The sequence below is a fragment of the Myotis myotis genome, unplaced genomic scaffold (assembly GCF_014108235.1).
Source record: "Myotis myotis isolate mMyoMyo1 unplaced genomic scaffold, mMyoMyo1.p scaffold_m19_p_19, whole genome shotgun sequence".
NCBI lineage: Eukaryota > Metazoa > Chordata > Mammalia > Chiroptera > Vespertilionidae > Myotis > Myotis myotis.
In genome coordinates this window covers 20,975,866-20,991,154 of record NW_023416323.1, presented here as the reverse complement: position 1 = coordinate 20,991,154, position 15,289 = coordinate 20,975,866, and the positions used below count along the sequence as shown (strand labels likewise).

The window sequence follows — 15,289 nt, the reverse complement described above, 5'->3', positions numbered from 1 at the left end:
TGCCACCCTCTCAGGTTGGTGCCAGGTTCCCAGAAGGGACCTAACGGGTGACCACATGTCTGGGTCTGCCCGGATGGCCCCAGGTCATGCCCATTGAGCCAACACTGCCCTTCCACTCCCTACACACTGACAAAAATTGTACATATCCCAAAAAAGACAACCTGAATGTTAAGATTCAGAACCAGAACTCGAACCAAAAAGAGGGTGTTACAAAGAGGCATATTTGAACTCAAGGAGAGAAGGAACATTCCAATGGCACTGGCTGAAGGTGGGGTGATGGCTCCAGGAGATGTGAATTCCTCATTATTGGAGATAACCTTGGCACGATGATAACTTTAGGTGAAATTATAGAGAGAATTCAAGCTTCGGATGGTGGGCATGGGTAGGGATTGGTGACATCTAAGATTTCTTTCAATTCCAGGAAAGATTCTGAATTGCTAAAGGGATGCCAGATTCTCAAGGGTAGTTCTAGAATGCTGACGAGGGTCTATGTGTTAGGGTGACCAAAATTGAGGAAAGATGGTGGACTCCCCTGGAGGCATTATCTGGAATAATGGCTACAGGATTAGGCAATATTTTATCTCCCTGACCTTCTGCATTGAGCAAGGTTACACCCTGCATCTTTATCTATTATGCAGAGCCACCCGAAATAACCTCTATTTCCTTTACCTTCGACATTTTTTGCCTCCCTGCTCCTTGCTATATAAGACCTATAAAATTTTAATATTCAACCTGACATGGAGGAAAGATCCAAGGTGTCTAGAAAATCTACATCCTTCATTATTCTCTGGTGATACACTGGAAACTACCAAGAACTCACAAGAATAAAATCCAAACTCCCAACAGTGACCTTGTTCTACCGCTGCTTAGGTCTCCAGGCTTATATCGTGTCTACGCACCCCTGCTCTCTGTGCATGAGCTGCACAGCCCTTCTGAGAGTTCTTGTAAAATAGCATTATCACAATTTGCAATTATCCTAATCGCTTGCTTGCTTACTTGTTTTTACATTCTCCTCCCCTCCAGCTCCATAGGAAAATCCATAGGTCTGCCTTGTGCACTGCGTGGTTTCATACATATTGCAATTAACACTCAGTAAATAGTTGTTGGATACAGGATTCTCCCAGAATGAGAGCAAAGACTGCAGATGTGTGGCAGTAACATACTATTTCTTCACCAGACTTATCCTGCCCTTTCCCTTCCTTCTTCTTCCTGAGTCTACTGCTAGAACACATTTCCCAGCCTCCCTTGAAATTGGCTGTGGCCAAGTAACCTAGTGCTGGCCAAAGGAATGTGAGTGGAAACCATACACACACTTCTAAGCCTGGTTTGTGGAAACCTCTCACCATGCAGTGCTCCCAGTCCTTTTCATCTTGATGGGCATGGCAATTGTATTGAGCCACAGGATAGAAGGAGTCTGGGTTCCTGAGTCATCACTTTAAGGCCAGCCATGGGCTCATCAGTAACATCTATTTTAGGTTCACATAAGCTAGAAGTAAATTTCTATCACAGCTGAGCCATCATATATATTTGGATTTGTTTGTTACAGCAGCTAATACTTAACTAATACAAATGTAAACCTGATTCATCCCTTCTCAATGGTTACCATCCTCCCCAATTCTTATCAAAATATGTGCTTATCATGGTGATATGTTGGGACTTAATTCAACTGTGAAAAGACTTCTTAATATTCTGCTGGGGTTGGGGGTGCCTTATGACCCATATGTTTTCATGAAAGAATACACCCTTGACCCAGGCTTGAGGCATCACATTTCCTGACTCTTGTATGATTCTGTGAGTAGATGATGGATTATCCCAGCCACTTCTGGCCCCACTGCAGCTGACCCCAAAAGGACACTGCCACAAAGAGGAGTGTTGTCACCATGGCCTTCTGATTTCCGGTTTTCCAGGCCCACTTCCTGGCTTGATTACTCAACCTGATGGTCTCAGTCACTGGTTTTAACAAGTGCTTTTTATCAAATGCAATTTGGAGTCTACAGGGATATGGGGCTTGTTTGCAGGATCCTTGGACCCACAGGGTTTAGGTGATTTTTGACAGACATTCCATTCCTAAAGACACTCGCTCAATTACAGGATCCTGGGTCTCAAAGTGGGAAGGACTTCAAGAGTCATCGAGACAAATCTTCCACTTGGTACGGGATTCTCCCCACAGCATCCTGAGGGTGCATTCTCTGGCCTCTGTTGGACATTTTCAAACAAGAGGGCCCTTCCCTATCAAGATGCCTTCCTATTGTGACTTCATGTGGTCTCTCTCATACTTGCATTCACTCTGCTCCATCAACCACATGACAGTCCTTCAGGAATTCAGCTCCACTCTCACCACCTTCCAGAAGCTTTCCCTTCCAGACCCCAGAGGCTTTTACTCTTTGGTTTCCAACCTGAGCTCTATGCAGGGGGATCAAGGGTCCCAGAGAAGGGCTAAGAGGACTAAATGTGCAACGCTCCCCCTACCCCTCCTGCAGTCCAAGCAGTTCATTTCCTTGACATAAAAAGATGATGCATCTTCCCATCCTTCTCCTCTCACCTCAAGCGGATCTCTATCACAAGGGCCCGGAGGGTGTAGAAGCCAGATAGCAAACAGGATATTGCATTACAGACGCTGCTGCTCAGATATCTGATTCTGACTTGGATGGCGGGGCTGAGCTAGGGAGATGACTCCCCGTCTTCCCCAGCAGCCATGTCTGCCTCACTGACCCTGGCCCTTGAAGCTTCCTCCATTCAACCTGAGCCTGTGGCTTTTGCTTTCCTGAGCTGTTGGGCTGTTCAGAGGCAGCAGAAGGAGCAAAAACTTGGGGGTCTTAAAGACTTGCGGTCAAGTCTTAACTGTGCCCCTAAGTAGGGGTGAGATCTTGGATGAGTTACAGTCTCTGCAGCCTCATTTTCCTACTGGGAAAATGGGAAAGCCACTGGTGCATCCCCACGGGCCATATGAGAATTGCATGAGACGTCCACCCAGGGCACCGGCACAGTGCCTGACACAGGGGCACCCTTGATCACTGCTGCGGAGCATGGATGCAGCTTTCATTCCACATTCAGTGGTCTGTGAGCCACACTCCTGGTCTAAAGGAGACTCAGAAGCAAAATTCTGCTCACAGGGGTGTCTGGATTTTACCAGGAGCAACTGGCATTTCTTTTGTGAGCCAGTTATTCATTCCTTTTAACCAGAGCCATGGGGTGCAGCCCTCCCACTGCCAAGTCTGCTGGTACAGGGCCTGTGAGCTCCCGATATATGGGCACTCTGGGAGCCCACTCTATCGTCAGACTCAGGCTTAGCTAAAACTGGGAATAACATGAAAAATAATTCTTTACACCTCTTCCAAGTACTTGTGATGTGCGGGAACAGGCCAAGTATTTCATGTGGGTCATCTGATTGATCTTCGTCCTAGCACCCCACCAGCAGGCCACCGCATCACCTGTGAGGAGTTCAGGTGTGGGCAGCCTCTTTCAAGATGGGGCAGACGGCTTTGTTTGGGGCCCAGGGAGAGGCTTCTGCAGAATGAATCACCCCAGCTCTCCCCACATCTGCTAGTTCATTCAGCAAACATCTGCAGAGTGAGCGCAGTGCACAGGGTCACGTGTAGGAGCGCCACTGGGGGAGCGATGGCTGTGGCCGTGTGGCATGCTCAAGATCCTGCAGGTCAGCGCAGCCCAGCGCATGCACGCCCCAAGAGAACTGCGAGGCATCTCAGGAGATGATAGGTTCTATGGCTAAAATATGTTTCAGCCATGCTCGATTTTGAACAACGCTCTTTCCCAGGAAACTACTCAGATTGTAAATATGTTAACATGCCTGGGAAGTCTGTGTGAGTGGGGACAGAACTTCTAGCGTGGCCCAAACTCAGTTACGACAGTGCCCTTTGCTCACGATGCTCCTCTGGAAATCTGAAGATTGTTCTCTGGGAAATGTTTCTCTGCCACATCGGGTCCCCAACTCTGGGTGTGGCTGCTGGAGGGAGCACTGCAAAGCCCGTGGAGCTGGACATCCCTGGAGGTGTGTGGTGGTGATGAGCAAGCCACGGTCACTTTCTGACCCAGGGACACCCTTCACTACTAGGTGTCCCTTCTTGAGACTCCTCACCCTCCCTATCCCTTCTATTACCTTCCTCTTCACCTTATTCTCTTATAGCCAACTTTCTTCTCTTGCATAAAAATAAGGACCTTTTTGTTTCCACACCTTTTAGTGCTCTCAGTCACTGGTGCTCTCAGATCACCCTCTTGGTTGGGATGGAGCAGGGGTTCTCAGCACTGGCTGCACATTCGAACCACAGAGGGAACTTTAAAACCAAAGATATGCTGGCCCCACCCCATGCTCATTAACTCAGAATCTCCTGGGGGTGCTGCCAAGCAGTTGGGTTTTGAAAAGCTCCCTGGGGAGAGTCTCTGTGCTGCTGGGGCTGAGAACCAGTGGCCTAGGGGACACCCCATTCCCCATCCCTTCCATGTCCCTGGCTGCTCATGCATTACGAGCTTCTGCTCCCTTTGACACACTGGGAAGAATTCCCTCGGCCCGCTCTCCCTCCACTCGGCCTAAGAGAAACTCACCTTCCCGATGAGAGGGCAAATGTTTGACTGCCACTGGCCGCCTTTCTCCAGCAGTGAGCTAATGTGCTCAGCATCTCCTCAAAGCTGGGACCTCCAGAAATTAGCTAATGCCTCCGCAGAAATTCATAAACCAGACGAAGGCTATGGCCAAGGTGCTCCTCAGCTGTAGAGACGGGCGCCCCATCTCCGATGGTCCCATAAATGAGGAAGGAGGCTTACTGGGGACCCTGCTGCTCCCCTGCCACCTGACAGGAGCAGAGAACAAACCATCGTGGCCATGGCCAGGGCTGTCTGCTCCCGGAGAGCCTGCGAGCTGCATGAAACCACATGCTTTTTCTAATAACATCATTCGGGATTTTCGTGTCTCTTTTAGGGGACAGGAAGCACACAGGTGTTTGGAGCATAGACTCCAGTGTGTGCATCACCCTGATTGGGACTCAGAACCCCACGTGCGTGTGAGGCCATCCCCGTGCCATTTCTTGGAGACTCTGCATACCCTGAAAGCCTCCCACAGCCTCATGGGAATCAGCTTCCATGTGACAATGTCACAACACAGTGAGGCTGGAGGGTCCAGAAAATCCCTAACCTGTGGCCCAAGGCTCCCTGACAGCCTGCAGAGTAAGTGTTCCTTCTCAAGGGACCAGGGAGCATTATTGAACTGTGACTCCTGTCCGAGCACTTTGCAAGGTGAGCAGTGAGTGGGGTGCGCTCCCCGCGGGGAGGACAGGCGGCAGCCCTTGCTGGAAATCACACTTGCTTTTGATGAATCTCGAAAGAAGGGCGACATCTACCCGTTAGTGTCCCAAAAGAGATACCGATGGTTGGGATCGGATATCACCCCAGGATCCCAACTTTTGCCCCAAAGGCAACAAGAGAGGGGGAAATACTCCCACACTGCCCAGGGAACCCATCCATCCTCCTCCCCAGTGCCGAGCCATGTCAGCTCCAGGAACAGAAATGCCCAGAAAGTCAAAGATTTCACCATCAGACAGAGGGCAGGAGAAGTGTGGATAATGCATGGGCATTACCAGATGCTGGGCTGGATATAAGAAAATAAAATATTTGGGGGATCAAAAGAATAAAATGCAATCTTACGGAGTAAAGGCATCCCTAATTTGGGCAGGAAAATACGGGACATCCCATCAAATTCCAAATTTCAGATAAACAACGAATATTTTTCAGTATAAGTATATCCCAAATGTTGCATGGGACATACTTATGCTAAAAAACAAACATTACTTGTTGTTTGAAGAGTTTAACTGAGCAGCCTGTATTTTCATGTGCTTAATTTGGCAATCCTAGGCGGGTCCCCTAGTGTCCGAACAGGAGCAGAGCTCACCTGATGGATTCTGCAATGCGGGTGCTCTCCTTTCTCCGGTCGCTGGACAACCGGCCAATTAGGTAGGAGTAATCCAGGCCGCTGCAGAACACGCTGCCCACCGCACTGAGGAGTAGCAGCTTGCTGTCATCTGTGGCCGCGTTGCAGAGAGCTCGCCGGACCTCCTTCATGATCTGCGGGCAGATATGGATTTGCGGAGATGTTAGATGTGTATCTGGAAGCCGGGGAAGAGGTGAGAAAATCTGCTCTGTCTGAGCAGGGAGCCTCCCCTGAATGAGCCATGTCCAGACCTAGCAAAGAAACAGCAAAACCAGAGCTCCCCTACACCCTCCCTGAAGCAGGCACGGAAGGCTGAGGAGGTGGCAGAGGGGTTACTGGCTGCAGACTTGGAATCCTGGCTTGGAGTCCTTTAATCCCTGGTAACTCTGCAAATCTTCCAGCATTTGCTTGGTTAGCCCTTTTCAAGGTGAAGGGGAAAATTCCTGTGCACAACACGTGAGTTAGGTAAGCTATCTCTAAAAAGCCAAATTAATTCTATACTCTTCTTCATCCTTAATTCAACAAAGACCCTTACACAGCTTATGGGTGGGAAGTGGGCTTTGCCATCAGAACCATAAAATGTTCAAGGTACCAGGCAAATAACCATCCAACATAAATTCTGTATCTAGCTAAACTATCATTCAAAGGCAAGGGTAAAAAGTAGGCATTTTCAGTAAAAGAATGTTTACCACGCTTAGACTCTTACTGAAAGAACTAAAAAAGGATGCACTTCAAGAAGAAAACTACATTCAGAAGAGAAAAAAACACACCTAACATTCAAGGAACAAAGCCATCAAAGAAATGGGTGAATGTGTTGATAAATCAATATAAGAACTGATGATAAAAATCACCATACTGATATTGACTAATGGGGGGTGCACAAGGTAGATCTATGGTACTGGGCACTAATATTGTGTCAGATGAAAGAAGGGGTGACCAGAGTTAGAGCATACCTAGGTTATGTATCAGGGAGAGATTACATTTAGGTTTTACTATGTGAACATAACATGGATAACTTCTTAAAAGTTCATAAAGAAAATCATTCATTCCAACAGAAGTTATGGGACAAGAAAAAATAAGCTCAGAAAGAGTGTGGTAAGAGAAAACAAGGCATGCACTTGACTGGGTAAAGCTGAGAATGCTTTGAGGGAGACAATAAGTGAATAGGCTTTTATTTTATTTTATTTTAAAGATTTTTTACTGACCTTTAGCGAGAGGGGAAGGGAGAGAGAGAGAGAGAAACATCTGTGTGAGAGAGGAACATTGCCTCCTATCAGGGATCGAGCCCACAACCCAGGTATGTGTCCTGACCGGGAATTGAACCAGCAACCTTTCAGAACATGGGATGACACCCAACCAACTGAGCCACACCAACCAGGGCGTGAATAGGCTTTTAAAGAATCATTGATTATTCAATCAGCATAATCATAGGATATAGTGTTGAAATGTTCTGAAAGTACTATTTTTTAAATATACTTTTTAGAGAACCCCCATTTATTAAGCACTTAGAGGTACAAGTGTAATTTCCACACAATATTTTATTCCAAACAGAAATCCTGGAAGGAAGGGAATGGCATCCCGATTTTATAGGTAGAGCAAGGAAAACTCAGAGAAGTGAAGTTGTCCAAAGTCACCAGTAACAGGCAGAACCACGATGCAAATCTCACCCCAACATCCCTTCTCTTGCTCCTACCTTCTCTTTCCACTGCTCCCACTGTAGGATGACTTACGTAAATGGATGAATTTGAGTGAAAAAACAGAGCTAGGCGTCCATCTGAATCAGGATCTGCCGGCCCATGCGTGCTCTGTGAGAAGGATGGGAGAAGCACTTTCCACTCTCGCAGGGTGTAAGCCACAGATACCCATTTTGAACATCTAAAAAGGTAACAGGCCGCTATCTTGTGGGTCTTTTCATCTATCTGCCTCCAAAAGCAGAGAGTCTGACCCACACGAGAATCTGTGTAAGGCGTGATTCTACTCACGACTCAGAGCGTAGTCTCTCTCTGAGGTCACACTTGCTTGTCAATGAGTAAAAACACAAATTCAAACGAAGCAGCCACCTCCTTTGTGAATTAAATGGGAAGCAAATTTGTGTTTCGTTGATGCAACAAATGTACAAACTACATTTCTTAATTTTTAAAAAAATTGTGTTTAGTGAGTATACTATGCCGTTGCCTGTCTCATGTTGATAATCCAATTTGGACTGATAGCCGGGGACCTTCTTGAAGGACCTGACTTTTATAATGTAACTGGTTGGTTTAAAGTAAAATGTGTTAAAAGCATCACCCTCCTTTACCTTCTTACACAGAATACATTGCCCACATGTCACTACTCGGTGGCCACTTGCTGGCCCGAAACAGACCGGTCCCCTCAGGGACTCCTGGGTTTGCCTCTAGAACAAACGCCCCCAGACCTCTCTGCATATTAAAGCCCTAAATCTGTTTGTGAGAATTATTCCCCGCGTTACACACATGCCAGCTGCCACTTGCTCCTGCTGTTAGTGTCCACCAGAGGAAGCACCCTCCTCCCCTGCTACTTCTAGCTGCTGACCTGCCTGTGGGTTGGAACCAGATAACCAAATGCATTCAAAGGGGTGTGAAATGCGAGGAAATCAGGGTCCCCCCTCCACTTCTTCTTTACTTGCTGAGCTCAGTCACCCAGGGCCCACCTCCACGGCAACCACCTTCCTGAAGGCCTTCCCACATATACCCAAGTAAATGCACACTCTTCCTTCTACTGACAGCCCAAGTGTTTAAACTCCCTGCTCTGACATTCTCCCTTGTCGAAGGTACATTCTTACCTTATCCTGCCTCCTCCCTAATGTAAATCCCTGTGTGGGCAGCCTCGGTGATGGCCCTCAATAACCCTTTCCTCTGGTATTCACACCCCTGTGTAATCCCCAACCCTGGAATGCAGACTGGACCCGGTGACTCACTTCTAGCCACGAGAATACAGCAAAGTGATGGGATGTCCCTTTCACGAGGAGATTCGGATGCAAAAAGACTATAGCTTGTCCTGGCTCTCTTTTCTTGCTGACTCCCTTTCTTACAGCTCTCAGTCTGGGGGAAGCAAGCAGCCAGCTAGTGAGTAGCTCATGGAGCCATTACTCCATAGTCCACGTGGAGTAGCCGCATAGCAAGACACTAATGTCTCTGGCCAGCGAGGACCTGAGACCTGCCGATAGCCACTGGGGAAGCTTGGAAGTGGATCCTCCCCTGTTGAGCCATTGGTTGAGGCTGCAGCCCCAGCCAACTCCTTGACTGCTGGCTTGTGAGAGACACTGAGCCAGAAGCATCAGCTAAGCCATGACTCGATTCCTACCCACAGAAACTGTGAGATAATAAATGTTTGTTGTCTTAAGATGCTAAGTTTAGGGCACTTTGTTATGCAGTAACAGATTAATACAATTCCTTAATCCTACCAGACCTGAGGCCCTGAACCTAACTGTCCCCTATACCTGGGCTCCTGAGCATTAAAGAGAAAAAACCAACATGATATAGAAAAATTTTAGTTACATGCAAACAAGTGGTTAGAATAAGATGGAACTTGGAGACATTGTAGAAAATAGGTCTACCTTTCATCTGCCTTTCATCTAGCGCCAATATTCCACCTTTGTGTGGAAATTACCGAAAAATCGGTACAGCGGTCTGGTAGGGTTAAGAGGTAAAATAGTATTCTTCTCATCTGAATAACCCTTGTAACACCTAGTCCAGAAATGTGCACATACTAGAATTTAATAAATATTTATTAAATTGAGCGAATGGCACAGTATCCAACCTTCAAAAGGTTTAGAGTCTAATGGGGGGAATGAGATATTTAACAAATTATCACACAATTACATATACACTAGCAGCTGCAATAAGTTCTGGTAAGGAGGGGTGCATGGTGCTAGGAAGGCAGATGAAAGACCTGATCCGGTCAGGGAGGTGAGGCAAGACTCTCTGGTGGAAGTGATGGCTGAGCTGAGATATGAATGAAGAGCAAAGGTCAGCTAAGTAAGAAGGAAAAGAAAAATGTTTTGGTCAGAAAGACAAGTATATACAAAGGTGCTGGGGCAGATGTGAGCATGAAGAAAGGCCAGAGTAACTGGAATGCAAGAGGAGAGAAGATGATGTGTGATAAGAGATGGAACTGGAGAGATGGGCAGGGTCAGAATGCATCTGCCCCCAGGCCACATTATGGTTTTTGATTCTTAACAAGAGCGATCAGAAGCCACTGATGTGTGTACGTGTGTGTGTGTGTGTGTGTGTGTGTGTGTGTGTGTGTAGACAGTGTAATTTGATCAGGTTAGCTCTTCCAACTGATCACCCTGCCTACCCTGTGGTGAGTGGATTAAAAGGCAGGACATGTGAAAGGGGGCAGAACTGTTAGCAGTTTATTACAATAGTCCAAAAAAGATAGCCTAGTGGTCTGAACTATAAGGGCTATGAAGGAAATTGAGAGAAAACACATTTGAGAACTATTCAAGATACTCAAGTTAACAGGCCTTGGGGATGGTGTGGATATGGGGTATGATCAAGAGGGCTGAGGGTTGACTCCCACATGTCGGGTGTGCCCATGGATGCTGGTGTGCTGTCTCTGAGAACTGGAGAAAACCAGGAGTTGAGTGAGGGTTTGGGGTCCTCTCCTAATGGGGAAGCAGATGAGCTTTGAATCACCAAGACTTTGGGCAATCTATGTTGCTGGCTCTTTCCCCAAGGAGCATTTCATTATTTCCCTGGTTCTTTGCTTTATTCCAGAGGGGAGAATTACTACAACATACCCACAAGCCTCAGAATCTAGTTAACAAACCTAGTAATGTATGACTTTTTGCCCATGAGGCCACTGTCAATTAGAAAAAGAAATTCAATTATGACCGTGAAGGTGGCCCTCCCAGTTCCTCCAAGAGTGAGTGAGACAGAGTCTGCTGGTGGCCATTAAATTGCCTCTGTTTCCTCTTAACAATGATAGGAACACCCACTGAATACCTCCTATGTGCCGGGTACTCTGTGAGCCTCTTTGCAGACAAGCAAGATACTGTATAACTTCTATAAATGAGGGAGTTCAGGGAGGCAAAGTAACTTCCTAAGGTAACAGAAGTGGTGAGTTGGTGCAGGCAGGACTCAACACCCAGGTTGGCTAGACTCCAAAATCTGCATTCCTCCACTAACACCACCTCTTCATTTCAAGAGGATCTTTCTTTCGGGACCACTTTACCCAGTTGCCGGTTTATCCGGAGACAATCCACATTGGTTGTGGAGACCGCTAAAAATACCAAATCAATATGTTTTCCATTTTTCTACCATTCTGTTACCAACAGACACCAATTAGAAGTGGACCTCTAATTAACCAAGCCCACAGGAAGTAAGAACCGATGTACCTTAAATCAGTCAGAGGCAACACATTTTCCATGATGAGTAACAGTTACCACCCAAAGCAACTCCAAAGGGACAGGATGAACCGGGAGACTTCGCACTTACTCGATTAATCGAAGGGAAATGCTGTGTCTTTTAAAGGATGCTTTTAAAAAGCAGTGAAGTAGGAAAAAAATCCAAGAATTGGTCTCAGTTGGATGCTTTATGATGAGCTTAAAAATAACAAGGTTTGCAGGTGTATAAACATGTACAGAGCAGCCTTCGAGGTAAGCCACGCTCTGGACTTCTCTGAAGCCTACACAGGGGTCTGCCCAGCACAAAACCCCCAGATGGTTCCTGAAGGTGGAGGAGGGAGAGAGCCCAGAACACCATGCTTAAAGGAGGGGAAACAAGCAACCACGAACCCCACAAACTGCACAGACTTTAGCCACATCCCTTTTTTCACACTTGGCATCATTTCTGAAGGTCACACCCACAATCCCATAAAACAACCCTAGCCTATGATAAGACATGTGATTGCAAGGTCAAGGACTCAGCAATCCCCACCCCACCCCACCCCACCCCACTTCCTGGACCTCCCTAAGTGTACTGGATACACTGGGCAATGCCAGGCCATCCCACCAAGCCAAGGCTGGGTGGTCAACCACTCCTTGACTGTGTCCCCTCAAACACAACCCTATGTTAACCCTCTATGTCCTCATTGCTACTATGGAGATAAGAGTGCAGGATACTGCAGGGACAGGAAGATACCACACTGAGAGAAATGAAATGAGGGCAAACCTTACAACAGTCCTAACCTTCTGAAGCTAAGCTGTGTGAGCCTGGGCCTGTGAATTTCTCTAAGCCTGTTTTCTCATCTGTGAAGATGTGGTTACAATAATCCTACATCAGAAGGGTACTGGTGGGATGGAATGGGATAAAGGGAAATACAAGGCCCGAAGAGTCGCAGTAAGCTGGCACTGCCCTGGGTTTTGTCCTTTGCCATTCTGCTGCCTCACTCTAGGTCGGTGGAGCTAGAGAGGACTGCTTGGATGAGTGCTTCCCACATCTGCACCACTAAGAATCTCTCAAAAAAAAATATGCATCTCCATTGTTCCTCCTAAGTACCCCTTATTTTGAGTGATGTTGTCTCCCTATCTGCATTAAGTCGTCATTGTTTCCCTGTTCTACTCACCTAGGACAGTGGTTCTCAACCTTGGCTGCACATTAGAATCACCTGGGAATCTTTTTAAAATCCTGATTTCTGGGCCTCATCCTCCAGAAATTCTGTTTCTTTGTTACTAATGTTGTGGCCCTACCCCATAAAAAAGAAACAGAATTTCCGGAGGATGAGGCCCAGAAATCAGGATTATAAAAAGATTCCCAGGTGATTCTAATGTGCAGCCAAGGTTGAGAACCACTGATCTAGGATGTCAGAATAAATAAAAAAAGTTACCTAGAAAAAATAAATTAGACTTCATCACAATTTCAAAATGTGTATGTCCAAGGACACTATGTAGAGAGTAAAATGACAACCCACAGAATGAGCGGGAGTACTTTCACATCATATACCCGATAAGGGTATAGTATCTAGAATATAGTATAAAGAACAATAAAGACACAATAACAAAAAAACACCAATTTTTAAAATAAAGTTTTGGGGTGAAGGCTTGAGAGGGGGTGGGGGCTACATGGAGGGGCTAAAGGGGAGAATGAAGGACATCAGTAATAGTGTCAAGATAAAAAAATTTAAAAATAAATAAAAATAAAAATAGGCAAAGGATTGGAATAGAAATTTCTCCAAAGAAGACAGACAAATGGCCAATAAACACATGGAAAGATTCCCATCAGGAAAATGCAAATTAAAACCATGAGACACCACCTCACAACTAGTAAAACCTAATTACCTAGCGTGACTAATAAAAAAGATACAATAGCCCTGGCCAATGTTACTCAGTGGTTTGAGCATCGGCCTGCGCACTGAAGGGTCATGGGTTCAATTCCCGGTCAAGGGCATGTGTCTGGGTGGCAGGCTCAATCCCTGGCCCTGGTTGGGGCGAGTGTCGGAGGAAACCAATCAATGTCTCTCACATCAATGTTTCTCTCTCTTTTTCTCCCCCTCTCTCTAAAAATCAATGGAAAAATATCCTCAGGTGAGGATTAACAACAATAAAAAGATACAATAACAAGTGTCAGGGAGCCTGTGGAGAAATTAGAACCCTCACACACTGCCGGTCCAAATGTAAAACGGTGAGTACCTGTGGAAAATAGTTTGACAGTTCCTCTGAAAGGTAAACTTAGTTACCTAATCACTCAGCAATTCCACAATTAGGAATATACCCAAGAAAACTAAAAACGTATGTTCATACAAAAACTTGTACACAAATGTTCATAGCAATATTCGTAATTGTCCAAGTGGAACCAACCCAAATCTCCCTCGGCTGAAGAACTAATTCACAAAATGGAAAATATCCATGCCATGAATATTTCCACGCGAGCCCTGGCACACACTCCAGCACGGGTAAACCGTGACAACACGATGCTGAGTGAAAGCCTGTCACGGAAGGCCAGCTACTGTATGATCCATTTCTATGAAATGCCCAGAACAGACAAATCTACAGAGACAGGAAGTAGACCAGTGGATGCCAGGGGCTGGAGGGAGGAAGAATGGGAGTGACTGCTAATGGGTACAGGGTTTCCATTTGGGGTGATGGAAATATTCTGGAATTAGTGGTGACGGTTGTGCAACTTTGTAAATATATCAGAAATATCACTGAATTGTTCATTTTAAAAGGGTGAAATTTATGGTATATGAATTATATCTCAAAAAAGTGTAAGTGAGCTGAGTAAATATCATTCCATCTGCAGCAATGAAACTGGACTTGCTTATTATACTGCAGCCTGAGGCCTCCTCTGACTAAGTCCTGACCAGCTGACTGAATCTCTCCATTTACCAGGGTCTTCATCTGTAACATGGGACAATAACGTTGCCGAGTCAGAAAGATCAAATGGAAAATGCACGGAAGTGATTAGCAAATGGTGCCCTGCCGTCAAGTGTGTGTGCACGCTGGCCACTTTCATCAGAGGCTCCCTGAAGGAACAAAGCGAAGCCAGCACCCCAATCTGATGGATGCGAGGCCCTCCCAAGCCTGACCCTCCCCTCTGGTCCTGCCCCCTCACCTCAGGGGTCAGCGCGTTGTTGTCTGAGGTCTGACTGGACAGCAGGATGTGTGTGAACCCCTCTTCCTTCCGCACGACAATGTCCCGAAACCGACAGTTGCTTTCATTCTGGCGGACGCTGTACCTGAGCCTCTTGTCAAAGACGTAGTCCTTCTCCGTGTCCAGCTTCCTCTTCACTGAGCTGTGCATGTTTAATCCCCCGTTGGTCAGAGCAGAGCCTTCCAAAATCAGATAAACAAAGTGAGACACGAAGACAGGGACCATCGTGCAAGAGCAAGATCAGAGAGCATTCAGATTTTCATTGGAAGGGTCGGATGTGGCTGGGACCCCCGTGCAGCCTCTCTTCTGGGTGCACTTACTATATCTCCAAATTCAGAAGAGGGTAGAGAGGGCTCTCCGGGAAGGACCCCATGTGATCCTTGAGTCCCCTCTCCCACACATAGGCTTGCTTCTTTAGCAAAAAGGAACCACTGCTTTGAAAGCGTACGGCCACAAGACAAAAGACTTGCAGCTCTATTTATAGCCATCAAAGATTGGGAGCAACCAATATGTCCTTTACCAGGTGCATGGATAAACAAACTATGGTCCATTCATACAATGGGATATCATTCTACAATAAAACTAAGTTAGCTATCAAATCACAAAAATACAGGAACGAATCTTAAATGCAGACTAAGTTAAAGAAGCTAGTCTGAAAAGGCTACACACTGCATGAGTCCAATTACATAACATTCCAGGAAAGGCACAGTGTCGAAGCAGTGAAAAGGTCAGTGGCTGCCAGGAGTTCAGGTGGAATGAGAAGAGGTGGATAGGTGAAGCTCGGGGTTTTTTGCTTTTG

At 46.4% G+C, this 15,289-nt stretch overlaps 1 protein-coding gene across 1 annotated transcript in view; it reads right to left on the bottom strand.

The window, feature by feature from the left end:
* Nucleotides 1-15,289, bottom strand: part of CDYL2 (chromodomain Y like 2) — a 155,087-nt gene that overhangs the window by 14,913 nt on the left and 124,885 nt on the right. Inside the window, exons 3-4 of the mRNA XM_036345948.1 lie at nucleotides 14,452-14,669; nucleotides 5,900-6,072 (exon numbers count right to left, since the gene is read on the bottom strand). Coding sequence (XP_036201841.1) covers nucleotides 5,900-6,072; nucleotides 14,452-14,669 — 391 coding nt within the window. The remainder of the gene's footprint in view (nucleotides 1-5,899; nucleotides 6,073-14,451; nucleotides 14,670-15,289) is intronic.